At 40.8% G+C, this 20,983-nt stretch overlaps 1 protein-coding gene across 1 annotated transcript; it reads right to left on the minus strand.

The window, feature by feature from the left end:
• Positions 1 to 2,129: 2,129 nt before the first annotated feature.
• On the minus strand, positions 2,130 to 7,902 carry LOC119738458 (UDP-D-xylose:L-fucose alpha-1,3-D-xylosyltransferase 3-like). Its single transcript, XM_038213357.1, has 3 exons — positions 7,423 to 7,902; positions 4,200 to 4,289; positions 2,130 to 3,715 (listed from the first exon to the last, which is right to left on the minus strand). The coding sequence occupies exons 2-3, from the start codon at positions 4,267 to 4,269 to the stop codon at positions 2,742 to 2,744; spliced, it is 1,044 nt and encodes a 347-aa protein (XP_038069285.1). The 5' UTR covers positions 4,270 to 4,289; positions 7,423 to 7,902; the 3' UTR covers positions 2,130 to 2,741.
• Between the last annotated feature and the right edge of the window lie 13,081 nt (positions 7,903 to 20,983).

Genomic DNA, 20,983 nt, shown 5'->3' on the forward strand with positions numbered 1-20,983 from the left:
ATCAGCCGACATTTGAAGCAAAGAAATCAGGTAAAAAAAAAAAAAAGCCGCGTCGCCACACCACTTTTTGGGCAAGCTCCATACCAGAGCGTCCTGCATTTTTGAGGAGGCCCCTTGTTTTTTCCAAAATGGCCGCCCGACCGGGCTAGTTTTCAAGATGGCCGCCAGCTTTTTTTTAAATGACCGCCACTTGGACGGAGGACTGACATACCAGTTTGATATGGGCTAGATGCAACAGACAAAGAGGCCAAAATGATGTCACTGTTTAAAATGTATAATTTGTTCGTTTAATAAAAAAAAGGGAGGCGGCCTCCAAAAAGGAAGCGGGGGGGGGGGGGACGCTAAACATGTTTTTATTTCGCCTAGCTCTGTTTGCAGATATAACAGAAGAATTAAAAACGAAATGCCATGTAACAGCAAACAAAATATAAAGTCAGTGGAATGGGGCGGGGCATAGAGGGGAAGAGTGGGTGCTTGGGGGGGGAGGGGGGTAGGGGCACTCTATTGCCTGCTTATTCATTAACCGGTTTACAACTGAGATTTTTATTTACAAATAATGTGGTAGAATAAGGAGGGCTTCATTTTGGGGCATTATAAACACTTAATAATAATGGGGAAAAATAAAATGCATATTTTTTGCCTTTTAAGAAGAAATAATTCTTTTTACAACACTACTGCACCAAAAATACACCCCAAAGTTTTCTCACCAGATATGCAAATACCAATGTTGGTCCTACTGAGTGCCCTGGCAAATTGTTGGTTTTTTTTCAGGGGTAAAAATGCGGTAAAAAAAAAAATCAATTTTGAAAGTTTAAAATTCCAGCTGTTTTGAAGCGTCTAAAATCAATAGGCCTATAAGGAGGTGTTTCAAAATGTGTTTTGCATTTTGTCCAGGAAGGGTAAGGACAGTGCTTTGCACTGATATAAGTTTAAGTGAAATTATTTTGCATTTTGGCTGGATGGCCTTTAAAAAATCACCCAAATCAATTTTAGCAGTTTTCAAAATGGCCCAAAACAGCCAAAAACACATAAACGCATGCTACCATGGCAACGGGCAAAACATTGATTTAAAAATGTCTATTTTGGTTACTCACTCCCAAAGTAATCGATTTTTTTGACCGTGGACACTTATATGAAGTATTTACACGAAATGACTCTTAACTCTGTCAGAAAATGGAACTCAGTTTAGTCTAGCAAAGAATGGGTTACTAGTTTTCTGTCAATACAAAAGTACGGTTATTCACTCGTGAGTGAGACATTGAACAAAGAAATCACCTACGTTTAGTTATGGGGATATTTACTGCACAAATGTTGAATTATATGCGGCATAAAAGCGACTAGTCCCATATCAGTTTATCAAAGCTGCCACCATTTATACTGGAACTTTCAAATAGAACTTATTCAGACTATTCAATGCCAAAAAAAAGAAGTCTTGTAAACAACAAGGACACCACGCACGTACACAATAGTGTGTAAACACCTGCAATCGTGGACCCCTATTGTCCCTCTTTGTTTGTACCCTAACTTTATGGGAAGACCTCCCATTATTTTTCCACGATCGTCAATTGGGGACCTTCGGGAATTGTGGACCCAATTGTCCTCTATTGTTCAAAGTCCCCTATTGAATGCAAAAACGAACCCGCATGTTCAGGCAATAAAGTAGGCATCATCGGCACATTTTTGAATTGAGCAAAAGTTCTAGCAAAGGTTCCTATTAAGTTAGTACTATAACAGCCCCATAAATGTGGCCCATTTACTGGACTACCTCCGTAAACATAGGCCACACTTCCACCATGTACAAAAAACATGTCGAACTTTGTCAAATTTTGATTTTCACATTTAGGCTTAGTTTGTAGGGTTTTTTGGCTTTAGAAGCATACTCACCCTCTTTATAGGCTAATCAGAAAGTGCTGCCTTTATCAGATGTCTATCTTTCGTGAAATTTCCAGATTCATTTGCACACGTTTGCGTATCAAAATTTCAACATGAAATTTCACAAATATTAGACATCTGAAAAAGGCAGCACTTTTTGATTAGCCTATAAAGAGGGTGAGTATGCTTCTAAAGCCAAAAAACCCTACAAACTAAGCCTAAATGTGAAAATCAAAATTTGACAAAGTTCGACACGTTTTTGTACATGTGGAAGTGTGGCCTATGTTTACGGAGGTAGTCCAGTAAATTGGCCACATCTATGGGGCTAGTACTATAACAGCAAAATCTCCACAGCAAAAACTGCCTAGTGCTAACAGTTCTTGTAGCGATAAATACACCACCTATACCCAAACAATGAAGACAAAGCTTACCTCAAGTAAAGATAAGAAGGGAACAAAAAACAATTCCAACTGGTATGATGTCATCTTCAACCTCACGCGATTTACATACATCCATTAATAAGATCCTAATTACGATCCCTCTGTCAAGAGCTAAACTGTCTATTCAGATCGTCATCTGATCCAACAGGGAAACATTATATGAGTTATAGCTCATGTTGACACCATCCAGAATGATAATTTTTCTCAGATTTTTTTTCAGTGTATATTAGTTTCCAGCACTAGTTTTGAGATTCGATGTTCACAATAGCTGTGTTCAATAACTAGACAAAAGATGATTTGATGCCATCAGACTTGTGATCTACAAATCTATATATATATATCGGTGGAATTACTTTAAAACACACAGATGTTATCCCCTGGGTATTTCCAAAGCATTCTTAAAACTTTTCAGGTTCCGATTTCAAGTTTTTATGCAGCTCGTATACCGGAGTCGCCGATAGTGACGTTGACAAGCCACATGTTGTTTTTCTTGAACTTGTCCACTTTGGCGTCGTGGCCACGTACCTTAAATCCCACGTTATGCATTATGATGGTATCGTTGTTTTCCCTCCTCCATTCCGGTAGCCAAAACACATTAGCATGCGGGAAATGCTTGACGGGCAAGGGTCTGACGTCAACGCGTACCGGCTGGTCCTTGTGCAACAGGTTATTCAGGATGGCCTGGTCGGATCCCCTGTGCTTCGGATTCGCCAATATTTCCACCCACTTCTTGACGAACATGATGGTCTTTTCTGTTGGCTTGAAGTAGCCCAGGCCGGCGCAGTGGCCGGACCCAGTTTGCAGTCTGGTCGGGTAAGGGGAGCGCTCATCCACAAAGGACATGTCAAAGTCCCCTTGGAAATACGAGAAAGGATCTTGAAACCAGAAGGTATCCACGTCCGTGAAGAAAACCTGGAATCCCTGTTGCAACAGGGACAGGATGTACTTGTGGCGTCTGTTCACGAGGCGGTTATATTCGGGGCTGAAGACCAAGAGCTTGTCCGATGAGGCGTCTCCCTCGACCATTTCCAGCACGGTTATCGCTGGGTCGCCCTGGGTAGCACTGAGCAGAGCCCGGTAGGCGTTCTTCTCCGCTGCTAAGATGGTGGTGTTCAGGCAGACCCCGGTCCTTTTGATACTCTCCAACAGGTTCAGTGCCATGTCCATGAAGGCGGTGTTGGTGTGAAGCAGCAGCACAACACCGGGCTTCTTCTCAGTATCGGCCAAGGTGCAACCAGAAATCTTCCCCCGGATGTCCACAGTTCGATTTGGTGGCGGCGAAGTCGCGTGGTTGGAGAATGTCTGGACTCGCAGAGCGCTCACAGCGGCATGTGCCATTCTCGTATCCTTGCCTTTAGTCCTGTCATCTTGTAGCGTCGTGAAATGACCTGAAGAGTAATGATCTGCAAAAGAAACCAAAACAAGAGCAAAGGCCAAAACTATTTATTCTCAGAAAGAGCATAGAAACAGAAAGAATTTAGAGAGTAACTCTGAAACACAATTTTCGTTTCATTTTATCTTGTCAAATGGGACGAGAGTTGAACATATTTGGGAATATTCTTGTTTGATGAATCTGCACAAGCAAAAAGTTAGCTTTCCACACTGCTGTGGCGGACCCAGCTTTAGCTGAAGGGGGTAGCTGTGGGGGGGGGAGGCATTTGCATATTTTTCTGCATAATTTGGGTTTTTTTTGGCCACCCAAGGGGGAGGGGGTAGACCACCTATCCCCTTCCGTAGATCCGCCACTGCCTTAGTTGATTTTCACGCCAACTTCACGTATACACAAAACTGTTGTTTCAGGTTGGTTACCAAATTTCGATCTATTGGGAAAGGGGGAAGGAGGGATCACAGTAACTAAACACGATGTTCCATTAGCGATTGACTTACATATCAACACGAAGACGCTAAAAATTTGCAGAATGACCATAAACGCCAGTGTAGAACGTTTGCACTCCATCTTTCCTCTCCGAAAACTTTCTGAAAAACGACATTCATCGATAAAGAACTCATTAAGAACAACATTCATCGATAAAAGAGAAACTGACGTGAGGCTGTGAAAAACATTACATTTCTTTCCCCAAATATTATTGTCATAGTTGGGATTCCCCCCCCCCCCATGCAAAACAAAACAAAAACAAGAGACGCTTTGCGATGTAGAAGCCTTCAAAGTCTTTGAAGTTAATTGACTACGTTTAATGATTCATAAAAAAAACCGATAAAATGGAGTCAAAAAGTTTTTAAAAATTTAAAAAGGCGATAGAAAACGATTTACATATTCCCTGATATGGCGATTCTTCTAGGCCTAATATGTACATGTTACGGTTGTTAAATTGTGTGGACGTTGCTCATTGTGGCGGATAGTTCATGTTTGTACAGTTACTCAGCTTTACTGGAAAGTGCTGTTTGCTGACGTTCTCCCATACATTGAAAAATGAGGGTCGATTTCCCATGGAATGCATTTTGCACATTACTCATAAAACCCAAATAGTATCAACCCCATTGCGCATACGTTTGCAAGCTACTAGGCATAAAGTAGTGACAACTTTGCAGGTCAGATTATATGCTTTGGAGCGTAGCTTCTTTACAATTGAAAACCCAGACAATTGCAAACGAAAGGAACAGGAACAAATAAACCGCTGTATGCGTATATCACTATGAAGGGGGTTGAACTATTGGCAAGGCCGTAGCCAGTACTGGTTCATTGAATTCTTATGGATATTATTTCTTTCTTTTTTCTTTTTTTTAATTCTTGCATCTTTACACACTGTGTATTTTGGTCAGTTATTTCCCGCTTCCTTTTCTCACAAAAACAAAAAAACCCACCTGATTTCTGCCTAATGGCTGCGAGGTTTTGATGTGATCATTTTAATTTCAATTTCAATTTCAACAGACATTAATTTTATTTCCATATGTTGCAGAGAAAAATGGACAAAGAATAATAACAGGTAAGATAACTAAATTAACTTAAAATTGTGCAGAAGCAGGATTCCAGTCGAACCAGTGAATTTGGTGGTTTGAGACATCATCTTACATTGAAAAAAAAAAACCTTTTTAATTTGCCGACGCGCCTGGCTAAGGCGACGCGCGCGCATACCAGAAACCAGAGCCTTTGTTGGCCTAATAATCATTTACTTCGTTTCATATGAATAAAAAGGAGTAAATGCTTCAGATTTCAAATATGCACTTGTCATTTACAAGGCTGGGTTGGGGCAACCTTGAAATTATAAAGCAAATTAATTCTGCGCAAAAACTACAGCATTTATTATATGTTAATCGCGACAAATGATACCATGTTCGTATGAATAAAACATGGCATTTGCTTTTACTTCCAATGTTGAAGCATTTCTTCGCATCTGTTCAATGAAAATTAAGCAAACACTTTTCTAAAAACCATTTGCTAAAATCTGAAAATAATTAGTTTTTTACCTTTTAGCTTTTGCTACACTATAAGCGTTTACTTCGTTTCATATTGAATATAAAAGGAGTAAATGCTTCAGGTTTCAAATATTTGCTTGTCATATTTCTGAAGTCCTTTATCTAGAGAACTGTAAGTCCAATTAGGTTGAAACTTGGTATGTGACTAGACCGGGATGTATTATAGGTAAAAAATGAGGTGACGTCAAGATGACGTCATCCTGAGATTTTATATGAATATTTGAATTTTTGGACCGTTTCTCCATATCTCACGAACGCAACATGCAAAGTTAAAAATTCTTTTTGTATTTGGTTTGTAAGGTAATAGATATTTGCATAACATTTTTGAAAAACTTGGGTAGGTAGATAATGGTACTAGCATGCAAAGTCCGAAGTGACGTCACGATGACGTCATCGTTTGATTTTTTTATGATTTTTTAAATATTTATAATTTTATTCTGCTTCCAAAATTGCACACTTTCTTTCATCGGATTGACATTAAACTTGGTTCAAACCAAGACCACAATGACAAAATGTGTATTGAGAAGGGTTTTAAAGATGACGTCATTGCAGGGCATGTGACGTCATGTGATAAACTTATATTTTAGGAATTATTCTAAGCATTTGAACAACCTTTAACTGCATGAAGCACTCTGACAAGTGACTGCAAAAGGACCAACGAAACATTAACTTTTGTAAAATGCGAAAAGCCCTGTGTTCTGTTTGCAAACAGACATGGTGACGTGGTGACGTGTTATTGATTTAAAAAAAGTAAATAACGCGGAAAAGCCCTATGTTCTGTTGCAAACAGACATAGATCTCTAGTTGTAGTACTTTTTGTGTTCCGAGATGGGAAAGGGAATGTACCTCCGACATCCACTATTCCACCATTTCATTACCAAATCCATTTTCTTCCACTTACGGCTTTGGAATGTATACACATGTATGTACTCAGAAGAAAACGTTAAATCAATTTTAATAAACATATGTACTACTGACGTAACACTGTTTACATGTGCACTTTTTTATGGGAGCCTGGTGGGGACGGCAGTTCGTATAGCTAGATAGAAGCGCACACGTTTATGTGAAGGCTAAAACAAGTTTTTCATTCTTAAAACTCTACCGAGTTCCCCCTCCAGAATTTAGTTTCCCCCCCCCCTGCATAATTGTAACTCCGCCTTCGGTGGTCAACAAATAAAAACACCTTTGACCGTAAGAGAACTTTGCTGCTACACCGAGCCCAGACTATGTATTAGAGTGTGCATAAACTGGACGGGGAAACAAAAGCACGGAGTTTAGAGAGAACTCCTGTATTACGATATATAGTTTTAGTGATTCCTGAGATATGATTTGTCCAAGAAAGACACCGAGAAACTTCGTTAAATATACTTGAGTAAGCGAGGTGCCATCAATAAGGATAGGAGAAGCTGTGCCGAGTTAAAAATTAGTAGAATTGTTTTTGGCTGATTGTAATATAGCTAATGAAATTGGCTTTCCAGTCATTATTATTTTCGTGCTACATATTTTTTTAAATATGAAATATAATTTTGGGGGTTTGGGTTCCGCTTTTTTTTACTCACCCTGTAGTTAAATATATCATTGCAATGTTGAAATTTGCTCTTTGGGACGTCATACCCGAACATCACGGGTAGTATCGCGGTAAATCGCCTTCAAAAAATAACAAAATCTCCCTTACCTTGTACAAATAGAGCCGCTGGACTTGCAGAAAGTGTGAAGTCCCGGCAAATCTGTTATATCAAGTTGTTTGTCGTCAAAATGGCGTGTTGCACGATGCGTAAATCCTTTATTCGAGGTCAGCACACAATGAACACCAATACCAAAGCATTGCAGGCCAACTGATTGGGAAATACTGTGTCTGTAGTCCTTTCTGGGCGAGTGAACTCGTTGAAAGCCTTAGTACTAAGGGCAATAAACACTGATAAAGCTATTGTTGTACAATAATTTACATAATAACGTGAACTTGGATGCTCCCTGTACAGAATCTCGGCACTCCTTATGGACAATATCTGACAATATTTCGCAAAAACGGACAATATTTTGCAGGAACTGACACTATTTTTGGCAGGAACAAGCAGCGGACAGTTAGTCTGAGTATCATCTGTTACTCAACAGAGCCTGCACGCTCCGCAACAACGTCTGATATGTACATGTACCTGATCTGATATGCACGTTTTATGCGACCCTATAGCGCCAGGCAAACGGATTACTTATGTGATGCATGCCAGTAAATCGGTCCAAAATTGCCTACGCCGGCCAAATCACGATTTGCATGCCCTCAAATTCTTCAGTATTTGAGAGTATTTTGGGACATGAACTTGAGGGTTTGTAGAAAATATGGGTGGAAGCCGTGCACAGGACTGGGAGCTTGCAGTTCTGTGTAATTTGGATGTAATTTGGACCCTAAAAGCGCTCTATTTTGCAATGGAGTGTAGGCATCGTTTTTCATAACGGCGATGGGCTTCAGGACTATTTGAAGGGGTGATCATCTTCGGATGGAAATTTCTCCTAAATGTCATGAGTTGACCCTCCAAAAATTGAAAAGAAAATGAAAGATGATGAAATAAGCTTTAAATTGACGTGTGTCTCGAACACCTTGGAGAATTGTGAGTATTTTCCCGAATTTCTGAAGTGGGAGCATTTACCATTGGGGTCTATGGAAGTTTATTTACTGGTCTGGAATCTATAATTTCAAAATGGCGGCGTCCGTGTTGTTATGAAAGTGGAATTGAAAAGGGGCAATTGCTGTCTGAAATTGTTGATTACAAAATGAAATAAACACAAAAAAACTTTCAGAGACAATTTCTTGACAAATTTTTCTGAAGTTCTAATATTTGGCTGTGTTTTTATTGAAAAACAATTCATGCACCATCATTCGTGTGGATTGTTATGTAAACACAAAGAGTACACACTGCTCCATTCACCATAGTCTTAAGGTGCTTCGAATAGTTTCTTTTCGTTTGCTAAATTTTCCTTTACTGGCTAAAACAGGTCTATGTAATTTCATTAATATTAATTAAATAAAGTATTTTCACTCTTTACAGATAAACCGGCTTGGCAGTACTGTCATATTCAAAGTAAATACGAGGCAGGGAGAGGCATTGCAGTACTAGAGTACGTATGGAAACTTACAGCCAATGGCATGAATGAATGTACCGGTAAGCACTTCTTAATGTCAAAATGGAGGCCAGCGATATGAAACTATGGTGTGGAAGGATAACATTTGCAATTTTAAGAAGAGCCAAAACAAACAGAAGTGGATGTTTGGTGTGGGCGGGGTCCAAGAAGACTGGTTCCAGAAAAACAAAATATGGCCAAATCTCATGCCGAGTGCCTGGCTCGAAGAAACGCACAATGAAAAGTGTGCATCGAGTGGCTTACATCGCACATACCGAGAATTTCAATTTGCTACGGGAGTGCGATGTAAGTCACTTGTGCCACAATTCATTGTGTGTCCTCTTCGAGCACCTTTCCTTGGAGCCAAGGCTGGTCAATAACCAGCGAAAAACTTGCCGAAGGCAAAAGAAATGCCAAGGCCATGGCACATACAAAAGTTGTGTCCTATGAAAAACTAGTGTAAGTATGGCACTAAATTATATTACTAGCCTTCCACAAAGTTAAATTACTTGCTAGGAAACTGCTTGCAATAATTATGGTCGAGTCTAACATTGTGACTTCCATTCACTCCTTGGAATTTGAAACCATGCTTCGGATTCAGTTGGCCCTTCTTATACATATTTTGGGTAGAATAATAGGAATGAAACCTCTTAGATCTACACTGTGCGCGGCTTTTTCTGTTGGCTACCCCCTTTTTCTTTCAGCATGATATTTATGTGCCTTTTCTATTTCAGCGAGGGCTTTTGCAGCTGGAGAGCCTGGAGTAACTGAGCAACTAGCAGCTTTGCACTTTTTCACGATTGAATTGGCATGCCCATTATTGACCATATGGATGGCACTGTGGTCCCGACTAGAACCATTTCTAGAGAAGGTTTGTGTTCCTTTTGGGTTTGTAATTCGCTCGTACCCCCCGCCCTGCAAACAGGACGCTGGGATACTCTGATGCGCTTCACAGAATCTTGTGAAGGAAGTGGCCTATGACCTATGTATAAAGCATCTGGCTGCAGCTGTTCAAGACCGCAGTTAGACAATGTGCGCAAATGCTATCCGAAAACCTCCTATAGAATTGCGCACATTCCATACCGGATGTGATTTCTGTTTCCTTGCGGACCATGTGGGCGAAATTTTGAGCGTCGCATAATGCAATCCGAACGTTCGTGATTGGTGATTCGAAACGGAGCCTGAGCGAGCGATGGGAATTGTAAATTTACAACACAGATAAGTTTTACATAATTTCCTCCATTATTACGCTTTTCAACGAGAAAAAAACCACCTGTAAACTGGGATAAAAGAGTAATGAATCAGTCTTAACGGCCGTTTCAAACCTTGCAGAGTCATGACCTTGATGACGCGCAGGTCACTGGTCACGCAAAATCCAACCAATCAGAGCGTGAATTCATCAGAGTATCCCAGCGTCCTGTTTGCAGGGCGGGGGGGGGGGGGGGGGGGTGGGAGCGAAGGTTTGTAACCGCAAATGCATGGTTCATCGATTTAGATTTTTGGGTACTTGTTCCATATTTGTTTTTTTCCAAAGCTTCATTGCCAATTCTTTTGCTGAGTAGTCTAAGAACAGTTTGTTCATCAGTTGCTGAAATGTTTAATTTACCCCGAGCATCAGCTGGCAGGTATGGAAACTTATATCTACCACCTCCACAAACTATTGACCACTTTCTACAAAGTATATGTTTCCCCATGTAGCACTGAATGATGGCTTTTGCTGCTTTTTCAGCCATGTCAGCCATCTTCAAGGGCGGATCCAGAACACAATTTTTTGGGGGGGCCAAAACATTTTTTTGTTCCCCAAAAAAAGTGGGTCAAAAAATTACGGCGTGGGGTTCGGGGCCCGCTTAAGGGCCCCGAAAAATTTTTGGATTCTAGATGCTCTGTGGTGCGATCTGAGGCAATTTCTGACCACTTTAACCAATTTTTTTGAGGAAAAGATGGTGGTGTACTCATTGCCTGCCTTTATTGCAATGTCACATAAAAAAAAAAAAAAATTGGTTTCGTTTTGGGGGGGGGGGGGGGGCATGGCCCCCTTTGGCCCCCCCCCCCCTGGATCCGCCCTTGGCCATCTTGCAGGAGTCTCTTCTGAACTTGTTTACAAGTGCAGCAGCCTCGGCTTGTGCTCTGTGGCTGATATCGTCAGCAAAACGATTTTGCAATTTTCTCTTTTCCTTTTTCGTTTTTCCTGGAAACATGCCTGCACAAAATTTTGCCCGACCTATGGCTGCATAAAGTGACCGATTAAAATGAGGAGGGTCTAGTGAATGTTCAGTTTCCATACCTGCCTGGCTTTGCATACATGATTTCATTCCTTTTGCCAGACACCCATCGGCATCAGTTGTAACCCTATTTACTACAAGAGGCTCATTACAGTTTATCAGTTTTTGTGCACATTGACGGCCACCTTCTTGTTCATCGCCCATATTGAAGGTAGCTGGACGAGTAGCTGTGCATGTCTCCTCCTGCTTGCAGTTGGCATTGTCACTTTCCTTACAAAGTTTGTTTCATGGTGGAACATCACGACGTACTTCTTACTTGTCACGTTTTCACAAACGACGCCTCTCGTTTGTGTTGCTGGCACAAACAGTATTTTTTCCGAGCATTTCTGAGGGGGTTGTTGTACTGTCTGTCCATCTCAACTGCCACAGGGCTTTCCCTGTCATGACCCTGTAGTTCGTGAATGTCTTTCACAATTCTTCTTTTATCACTCATGTCCCTTTTATTTTCAGCAGTGATGATTTTTTGCATTTGTCTGCGAGGTTTTGCAGACCAGGTTTTGCAGGAACGGTTGTGTCCATCGCTGACAGGAGCCGCCGAGCACCTGCGGTTGCAATGCTGGTGCCGTAAAGGCCAACTTGCAATGCCATATTGGGAATGGCAGTCTTTCTCCCCTTTCCAGTGTGTTGTATTTCACTGTACAGGTTTGTGTGGTCGGTGTGAAATCCGCACTTCTGGCAGGCCAACATCTCAGACACACCCAGACCTCTGCGCACCTCAGCATCATGCACAAGTTCGGGTTGACTTTCACACCCAGGATTTGCTTGCTGATGACTAAGCAGGCGCGGTTCTAAAGCCAATATTTTTGGGGGGCTAGCAAGGTAAATCCAGAATTTTTCCAGGGAAGCGTGCTGAAATGTATACCGGTTATTATTTCCGGACACTTAGGCCTCTGAAAATCATACGTGGTGGGGGGGGGGGAGGCTCGTTTCATATTTTCTACGGGGAGCGTTCGCTCGTACCCCCCGCCCTGCAAACAGGACGCTGTTTGAAAAAGCATTACATACCTGCTTATTTAATTACCATGAAATCTTTCTGTTCATCTTAGGTTAATGACATAATTTAGTGATCAGCAATAGTTTTAAGTTCAGATTCACATTTGTGGAATTAATAGGAAGTTCAGTGATGACTTGAAAAACCAATTTGTCTACATAAAAACAGGGCATAATATAGCCAAAGCGTTAAGTTTTGCATAATTTTATGCTTTGTATACAGTGAAACCCTTACAAATATGAAACTTTTGGCTTCAAAATACTTCATGTTGGGTTAATGATGTAATTCGGTCATCTACAAAGAGCATTTTCAGCTCTGCATTTGAGAATAATAATTCCTAGAAAAAAATGTATTATTACATACTTTGTAATTATTTCCCATCAATTTACAATACTTGGAATTCAAATTTTAGACAGTTTGTTTAATTTGGATAATCGACATAATTGAATAATCTTTCAGCATCACATGAAACATTTCAGTGATACTTTGGAAAAAATACTGAGTAAGCATACAACACTGAATATTACCAAAGCGTTACATGTATTTGCTGAATAATTTCCTACTTAAACAAAACAACAATAAACTTTAATTATGAATTTTTTTTGCATCAAAGACTATTTAGTGACATGTTATTCAGTCATTTACATTTATGGAGACAGTGTGGTCTGCCTTATGGATATAAAATCAGTAATGCCTAAAATACCAGGTGGTACATGTATATGTAATAAAACATTGCATACAGATACACAGTATGTCAAAGCATTGTTTTTGCATTATTATCGTTATTATGAAATCCCTTTGGCTATGACCGTACAATCTTTGACAGTTATTTATCATTAAGTATTCCAAGTTGGTGACAATCTGCATTGAAATCGGAGGGGCCATTGCCAAGATCCTTAAGGGAATGTATTGTCAGAGGCCCCAAAAGGATGTTTTTGGTATAACACTTCGAACGAAGATTTTGCTTAAACCTGCCACCTGATAGCTTGGCAACAGAAAGAATTGAATTCAGCACCCTCGAATTGACAAAGAACAAGCATTTTTTTGTTGCAACCAAAACTTTTGAACGGACTTCATTTTCTAGGCAAGAAAGGATTTCTGGCCCATGGTCTAGTAGTCACAAGTTGTCGTACACAACCACTTCCTTGCAAAGAGGCAGTGCGTCACCTAAATAACCTGATGCCTATTCAGAGAGAAATGAATAATAAACTTATCGTCCAGCTATGGAACTGCAACTCATTGAGGAACAAAACTATCCTCTTATCTGACCACATCATGGAAAACAGTGTAGACATCATGTTTCTCACCGAGACATGGCTGAAAAGTGAGGACCCTGTAGTGATCAGTGAATGTACTCCTACTGGCTATTCATTCATTAATGCACCACGAGGCGGAGATGATGCTCACGGAGGACTTGCTGTCATACACCGGACTGGACTCAATCTATCCATCACTAACATCGAACTGACTCATGATACATATGAGAGAGTATGTATTATGAATCAGGCTAAAACAATATGCTATGCTCTGATTTACAGACCCCCACCATCTATGCCGAACGGCCTCAAAACTGCGGACTTCCTTGCTGACTTTGATGAACTGACAAAAGAGCTCACTGCACATTCATTGAAAATCGTTCTGCTGGGTGACTTCAATATTCATGTTGACATTCCCAACAAACCTGATGTGGCTCAGTTTCTCTCATCTCTCGAGGAAGCTGGTCTTCAACAGCATATCCAGGGCCCAACTCACAAACGTGGACATACGCTGGACCTGATCATTTCAAGTGTCACTGATTCCATTGTGAAATCCCAGTGGCGTAGCCAAGGGGGGGGGGGGAGGGCCCGTGGGGGGCGACAGCCCCCCCCCATGAAACCTCGTCGCCCCCCCCCAGTCGCCCCCCACTGAGATTTTGAGTTTCTAAAAAAATTATCATTGATCTACATGACACCCCCACCTCCCCATGAAATGTTCCAGCCCCCCCCCCCCCCCCCCACTGAAAAAAAGTGCATGACAAAACACTCTCAGACCATCACATTCTCAGCTGTGCAGTCGACGCAGCCAAACCTCGATTGCAGGCTGTGACATCAGTTTCGCGAAATTTCCGCAGCTTAAACAAAGAAACTTTCATCTCTGGAATTGTTGAAGCATTTGCAGAGTTTCCCATTGACGGCTCTGCTGATGACCAGACTACTTTCTACAACATTGCCATCCCCAAAGTGCTCGATAACTTATGCCCAGCCACAAAACGGGCGCACAAATTTCGTACCCACCCACCTTGGTACACCAATGAAATCTACGAGGCAAGGCGGGTACGTATATAGGCGACTTGAGAATTCATGGAAAAAGAGTCGTTCTATCGAAGATCACATCAAATACTTGGACCAGATCCCTGCAGTTTACAGATTAGTCCGGAGAGACAAGTCTGTGTATTTTAAAAACCAGTTGAGCGGTGCTGATACAAAGACGGTTTTTCGTGTTCTCAACTCACTGTTGAACAGATCTCCAACAATCCTGCCAACCCACGTCTCTGCAAACGGTCTATGTAATACATTTGTTACATTCTTTAAGCAGAAAGTCACTAAAATAAGGGAGACTCTCTCATCGCCTGTTTCTCCATCTGAAGGCCATGCAGGAATAGCTGACGATGATAACAACGGAGATTCCACTACATCGGGAACCGAGATTCCTGAATTTGAGTCTGTCACATGTGATGACGTCCGTAGAGTTATCATGTCTTCTCCAAACAAGTCCTGCTCGCTCGACCCTCTCCCAACTTGGTTGTTGAAGGAGAACATTGATCTCCTTCTTCCTTACATTTCCTCTGTTGTCGAGACATCCCTCAGCTCTGGTAGATTTCCATCGCCCCTCAAGGAAGCTATCGTGACACCTCTCATCAAAAAAACCTAATTTCGATCGCGAAAGCTTGAAGAACTACCGACCGGTCTCTAATGTGCCATTTTTGTCCAAAATCATTGAGAGAGTGGCTCTATGTCAAATTTCGCAGCACCTGGCCCTGAATGAGCTCAATGATGACCTTCAGTCAGCCTATAGACGTCATTACAGTACAGAGACTGCACTCTTGAAGGTCAAGAATGACATAATGTACAACATGGATAGGAAGCCTGCTTCATTTATTGTTTTACTGGACCTCTCAGCTGCCTTTGACTTAGTTGACCACAATATCCTGATCGACAGACTGTCTGAAGTGTTTTCTATAACATGCACTGCTAGGGCGTGGTTTGCATCTTACCTCTCAGATTGCAAATGTAGATGCAAAGTTGCCTGTGAGTTGTCCGAACCTGAGTCCCTGGACTGCGGCGTTCCTCAGGGGTCGGTTCTCGGCCCTCAACTTTTCAGCATGTACATGCGTCCAGTGTCAGACTTTATCAGACAATATGAAGGTATGCATTATCACTCATATGCTGATGACGTTGTTCTGTACACCATTGCTGATCCAAAAACTCCCGTCTCAGTGAACAGTGCTCTCCAGTCTCTGTCAAATTGCATTCTACACCTACAGAAATGGATGACATCTAACATGTTACAGCTGAATTGTGATAAAACTGAATTTCTTGTCGTGACTAGTCCACAGTCCCGGAGGTATTTATCTGATATCACACTCACCATTTCAGACCTTTCAATTCCTCCTGCTTCATCTGCAAAAAGTCTTGGTGTCGAATTTGACTCGGCATTGAAAATGGATCGCCATGTGTCCAAACTATGTCGCGGATTACACTACCACATGTCCAATATTGCTCGCATTAGACCATACATAACGATAAAGCTTGTGAGCACGCCACCCGTGCATTAGTAGCAACGAGACTCGACTACGGTAACTCTCTGCTATATGGAGTCAACTCATCCCAAATTCAACGACTAATCTTCAAGGCCAAAAAACGCGATCACGTCACTCCCTTGTTGAAACACCTATATTGGCTACCCATCAAGCAACGTATTGTATTCAAAATCCTGACCCTTGTTTACAAGTGTCTTCACAACAAAGCTCCGACCTATCTTGGCTCTCTAATCATGCCGCATCACTCTGCAAGACCTGGCCTCCGCTCCAGTCTGGACACGACCCTGCTCCATGTGCCCAGAACAATGCATTCCAGGCACATGCACCTCGGCTCTGGAATGATCTCCCGCAGCACATCCGACTGTATCCTTCCTTGGATATCTTTAGAAAGACCCTCAAAACATATTTATTTGATTGAGATTCATGTTTTCATAATTTTCTTGTTAATGTTCAGCATATTTTTGTGTGTGATTAATTTATTGTTCAGCGCTGTGAAACCATCTAGGCCTATGAGTAAGAGCGCTATATAAATGACTTTATTGTATTGTATTGTATTGTATTGTATTGTATTGTATTGTATTGTATTGTATTGTATTGTATTGTATTGTATTGTAAGAAGTGGACGGTTGTTGCGTCAACGGGCAGCAGCCTACGACGTCTGATGATGATGATGATGATGTAGTACAATACACGATGATCGAGTTTCTCCAAAAGGTCGTACAGTTTCAGCCGTGACTGTGCTGTAGTGTAAGGCTGCGATGATGGCGTTAGTCCGGCCAGACGATTCCACAGAGTCTTCGGTTTGCCATTGAAGTTCCGCCTTCCTTCTGGTTGGTCGAGAGCCCATCGAAAATGGGCAGAATTACCTGGTCATGCACTACTGAAGAAAGGTTTTAAAAATGCTTGACAATTTCGCCAAAAAATAAAGTGAGTGGCAACGTGACTTTATGGTGTATTTTTTTTTTTTTAGTTCTGCATGATTTTCTTGGTCGGTTGGGGCAGTAAGAAACACCTGTGTGTGTTTTCCCCTTGGCTTAGGTCTATTTAGCTTATTTATCTTGCTGAACTAGTTGCATGGGTTAACCACCAATAGTCTAGGAAACTATAAAGGCCTATATTCAGAAGGGGTGTCTTCATAAAGATGCTAAAAGCCAGCAGTGCACAACGGAAGTTGAACACCGCGGGAATAGACCAGAGGTCATTTCAGACACTGGATATATGACTGGTGAAGATGTCTAAATAGTATATTTTCCCGATAAAACTGTAAGTAATCAGTGAAAAATCCGTTTAGGCCATGCAGTGCTGGCATTGCGCGAATTTGTTTAGAAAGATAGATATGTCCAAGAAGAAAAAGCTGATTTGGCCTATGCACACCGTCACAGTGCATATCGGGCAGATGAGGCGTTCTCATAATTCTGTCTGCGTAATTGCAGAAATCATCTCCCAGAGACCCACTAGGAAATGCCTATATACACACTTATCAACTCCAAAACACGGGAGTTTTGTGCTCCGTAATTCTGTCTGCTTAATTACAAAATTCATCATAATGCCGCCTCCCAAAAGACCCTTTTCGGAACTCATATGTCAACTTACACACGGCAGTTTTGTGCTCCGTATTTAATTATGTGTGCTATAATTACAAAATTCATCATATTGCGTCTCCCAATACCCTTTTTACAATGAACTCATATATCAACTAACACAATGAACTCATATATCAACTAACACAACACGGCAGTTTGGTGCTCCGTACTTCTGTGTGCCTAATTGCAAGTCTGTTTCCTAATAATTACAAATTGATCATAGTGCGTCTCCCAAAGACCATATATAACAATGCATGCAAGGTTATAACGAACATTTGGTTATAACGAACATCCCCCTTGGCCCCCGAAATAATAAGTGCACTCTCACTAAAACGAAAGACACTATAAACGAACTGTACTCAAATATCAACTCACACAACATGGACGTTTTGTGCTCCGTAATTCCGTCTGCCTAATTACAAATTCCTCATATGATAATGTGTCTCCTAGAGAACCTGTTTACAATTGAGGGCCTACTCTTATAATAAACTCATTATAGACGCATTATAAATTCTGATGTGATGCGGGTAGCTATGTTGTATGAATAACGATCCAGATCCAGATCTCACAGCATGGGAGTTTTGTGCTCCGTTCTTCTGTCTCCATATATACTCTCTAAATGTGGAAGAGTGAAAAAACACTCTATTTAAGAGCAATATGGCGGACAACTCTCTTTCAGTGGCCCATAGTGAATTAAAAAAAAAAAAACCTAAAAGAGTGAATTAACTTCCACTCTTTTTAAAGAGCCATATGGGGGACACGTTAGAGTGGTTTTTCGCACTTTTACATTTAGAGAGTAATAACAATATTATTGCTTTTCTTTAATAATTTCTGGTAATGACACGAAGGATTCCGCAAAAGCATGAGGCAATGTAGCTCGCAAGCCTGAGGAAACCTGCAGAGAAAGGAAAATGAGACAAATTAGATGGAGGAGGAAACACCAGAACAATATCCTGGGGAAAACCCACGAAATCAGGCAGGAACTGAAATTGCTATTTACTAATTAGTCCAGGCTGGATACGCAAAATTTGCCGAAAAGGAACAAAAAGAAGAAAAAAGGTCAAAAATCTGACCCCGTGGTGGAGGTCGAAGAAGAGGAAGTAGTTGAGGAGGACATCAACTGGCGATTTGCCTACTCGAACAAGCGGATCGTCGAAATCACCCAGGCAACTGATTATCAAGCGCTTGTTAAATGGTAACAATTGAAATTCTTTGCCCATGTCTGTCGAATGCTTAACTCTGCGACGCAAAAAAGTCCTTATTTTCGCCGTACCGAAAAAGTGCAAAGGAAAACGAGGCAGAGACCAGGGTGACCGTAAGGTCATGACCAAATTCTGCTAACTGCACTTCAAAAATCTCCCCAGAATTACTCGAAATACACTATAAACACTTAAAATTACATGCAGATGTTGTAGTATTCCCTTAATTAAGGTTCAAACTACATTATAAACAATCTAAAGTCACATAAAGAGGTTATGACATTGCGTAAATTTCAGGCAAAATGCGGTTGGTCACGACGAGGTCTGGTCCTAGTGAACCTCAGTGACTAGACCAGGCAACCTGTCCCATTGTGCAATGGTTTGTTTGAAAAGATTGAAACTTTTTTAAACAAAATAATGTTATTATTTTTTTTTTAAATTTGCTGTTTTCTGTCAAATAACCATTTTTGCAAAATTCTGCCAGAAATCTGCCAAAAAAAGTCCATTCTGTCAAATGTTCTGTCAAACTCGTTTTTTAACAAAACATCTGTCAAAGTTAGCCGAAAATCGGCTAAAAAGGTCACCGTGGCAGAGACGTTGAAACCCTGCGCACAGTTGTGACAAAAGCGCAGTGCAAACACATATCCGAGCACACATTTCCTGCGCGAATGTTTCCACCGTTGTTACTAATCTTTGGACAATTCATGGACTTACGACTCGGATCTATGCCGAATAGGCTTTATTCACGAGTCGGCCATTTTAAATTGAAAGCGAGGTAAAGTCTTCATTTTTGGAACTTACGAATATAAATGAGGGCAATGGAATAAAGTTAATTACTAATTAATACCAGTCTGCTCTGATGAATAATTGAAAATTGTAATTAAATATACCCTAATGTTTTAAGCCACATTTAAAAAACAAAGGAAAGTGAGGCTTGGAACGCACAAATAGTCTGGCACCATCCCATTCAACAGTTTACAATTTACAAAATACATTCAGGAAACACGATCAAAATGGCTACCTAGTGAATAAAGTCTGTTATGAATGGAGTTTCCTGGTGGAATGTTCTATGTATGTTTGTATGTTCAACAATCTACATATCAGATGATGTCTCAACCAGGGTCCGGGATTTCCGTAAGAAGCTGCGGGAAGACAATCTACCGACCATCCGACGAGATCCGACGTACAATTCGCCTACATCCCTTGGTCTACTCCGCCATTAATCAGATACAAGCTGCACACCGGGGAATTCAAGACCTACACGGGGAAGTATATAGACGAAATCAAGTACATTTTCGTTATAAACTCATACTTCATGTTTTATTTTCCACCTTAAAATTTGCTCTGTATTTTGTATTTCATTTCAACCGATTGATACTCAATGTTGTTTACTACCGGTGTTCAGTAACCATGGTTATACTTGAAGAATATGCCTTTGTCATCATGAATAGAGTCTCCGTAACAGTAACACGTAAGCGTTTCCGACTCACATTAGCATTTAAATGCAACATACAATGTAGAGCTTTATACAACTTCCGAATGCAAGTTACTCATCACCTGGATCGTACTCTAGCAAGACTTGCGCTCTATAAGCGTACACAATCCAAGACTAAAGGCATACACAGCCCACACAGCGGCTTTCTCGAATCTGTCTAAAAGGGAGAAGTATTTTATAACCTGTCTGTGTAATTTATACTCAAGTTTATTATTTTGTTAAGTGTTCATGTTATCATTGTTTACATCTTTGTGTGTTGTCCGTGTGTGCAGGAGTAAAGCATTGCTGTATGTACCTGATCATATGAAATTAACTACGATACTGTTGTGACAACTAGCATAGATCCTGATATAAACTTTCAAGCTCCTGCTATTAATTGTGATTACTATGATCAAGAACAGTTTGTACTCAATGCATTTAACAAAAATAAATGTTCAAACCTGAAATTACTACACATTAATGCACGTAGCCTACCCAAAAATATTACTAGTGTTATTAACTGTGTAAATGTTTCAGGAAACACATTTCCAGTGATTGGGATATCTGAAACATTGTTAAAGACATCCAAGATAAACTAGTCCAAATTCAGAATTTTTCTCTACAAGGTTTCTGCAGACCAAGCAAAAGAGGTGGTGGGGTGGCACTCTACATTAGAGACGATATAGTGTATAAGATTCGCAATGATATATCAGTGAACAATTTGGATATAGAATCATGTTTTATTGAACAACCACAATAGCAACGTGGTTATTGGAGTTGTGTATAAATCACCA

The sequence above is a fragment of the Patiria miniata genome, unplaced genomic scaffold (assembly GCF_015706575.1).
Source record: "Patiria miniata isolate m_02_andy unplaced genomic scaffold, ASM1570657v1 HiC_scaffold_3, whole genome shotgun sequence".
Taxonomy (NCBI): Eukaryota; Metazoa; Echinodermata; class Asteroidea; order Valvatida; family Asterinidae; genus Patiria; species Patiria miniata.

Excerpts from the sequence above, each read along its gene's own strand:
- LOC119738458 (XM_038213357.1), bottom strand. The coding sequence starts at position 4,269 with ATGGAGTGCAAACGTTCTACACTGGCGTTTATGGTCATTCTGCAAATT. Across the intron at positions 3,716-4,199 it reads TAGCGTCTTCGTGTTGATAT|ATCATTACTCTTCAGGTCAT; the intron begins GTAAGTCAATCG and ends TTTCTTTTGCAG.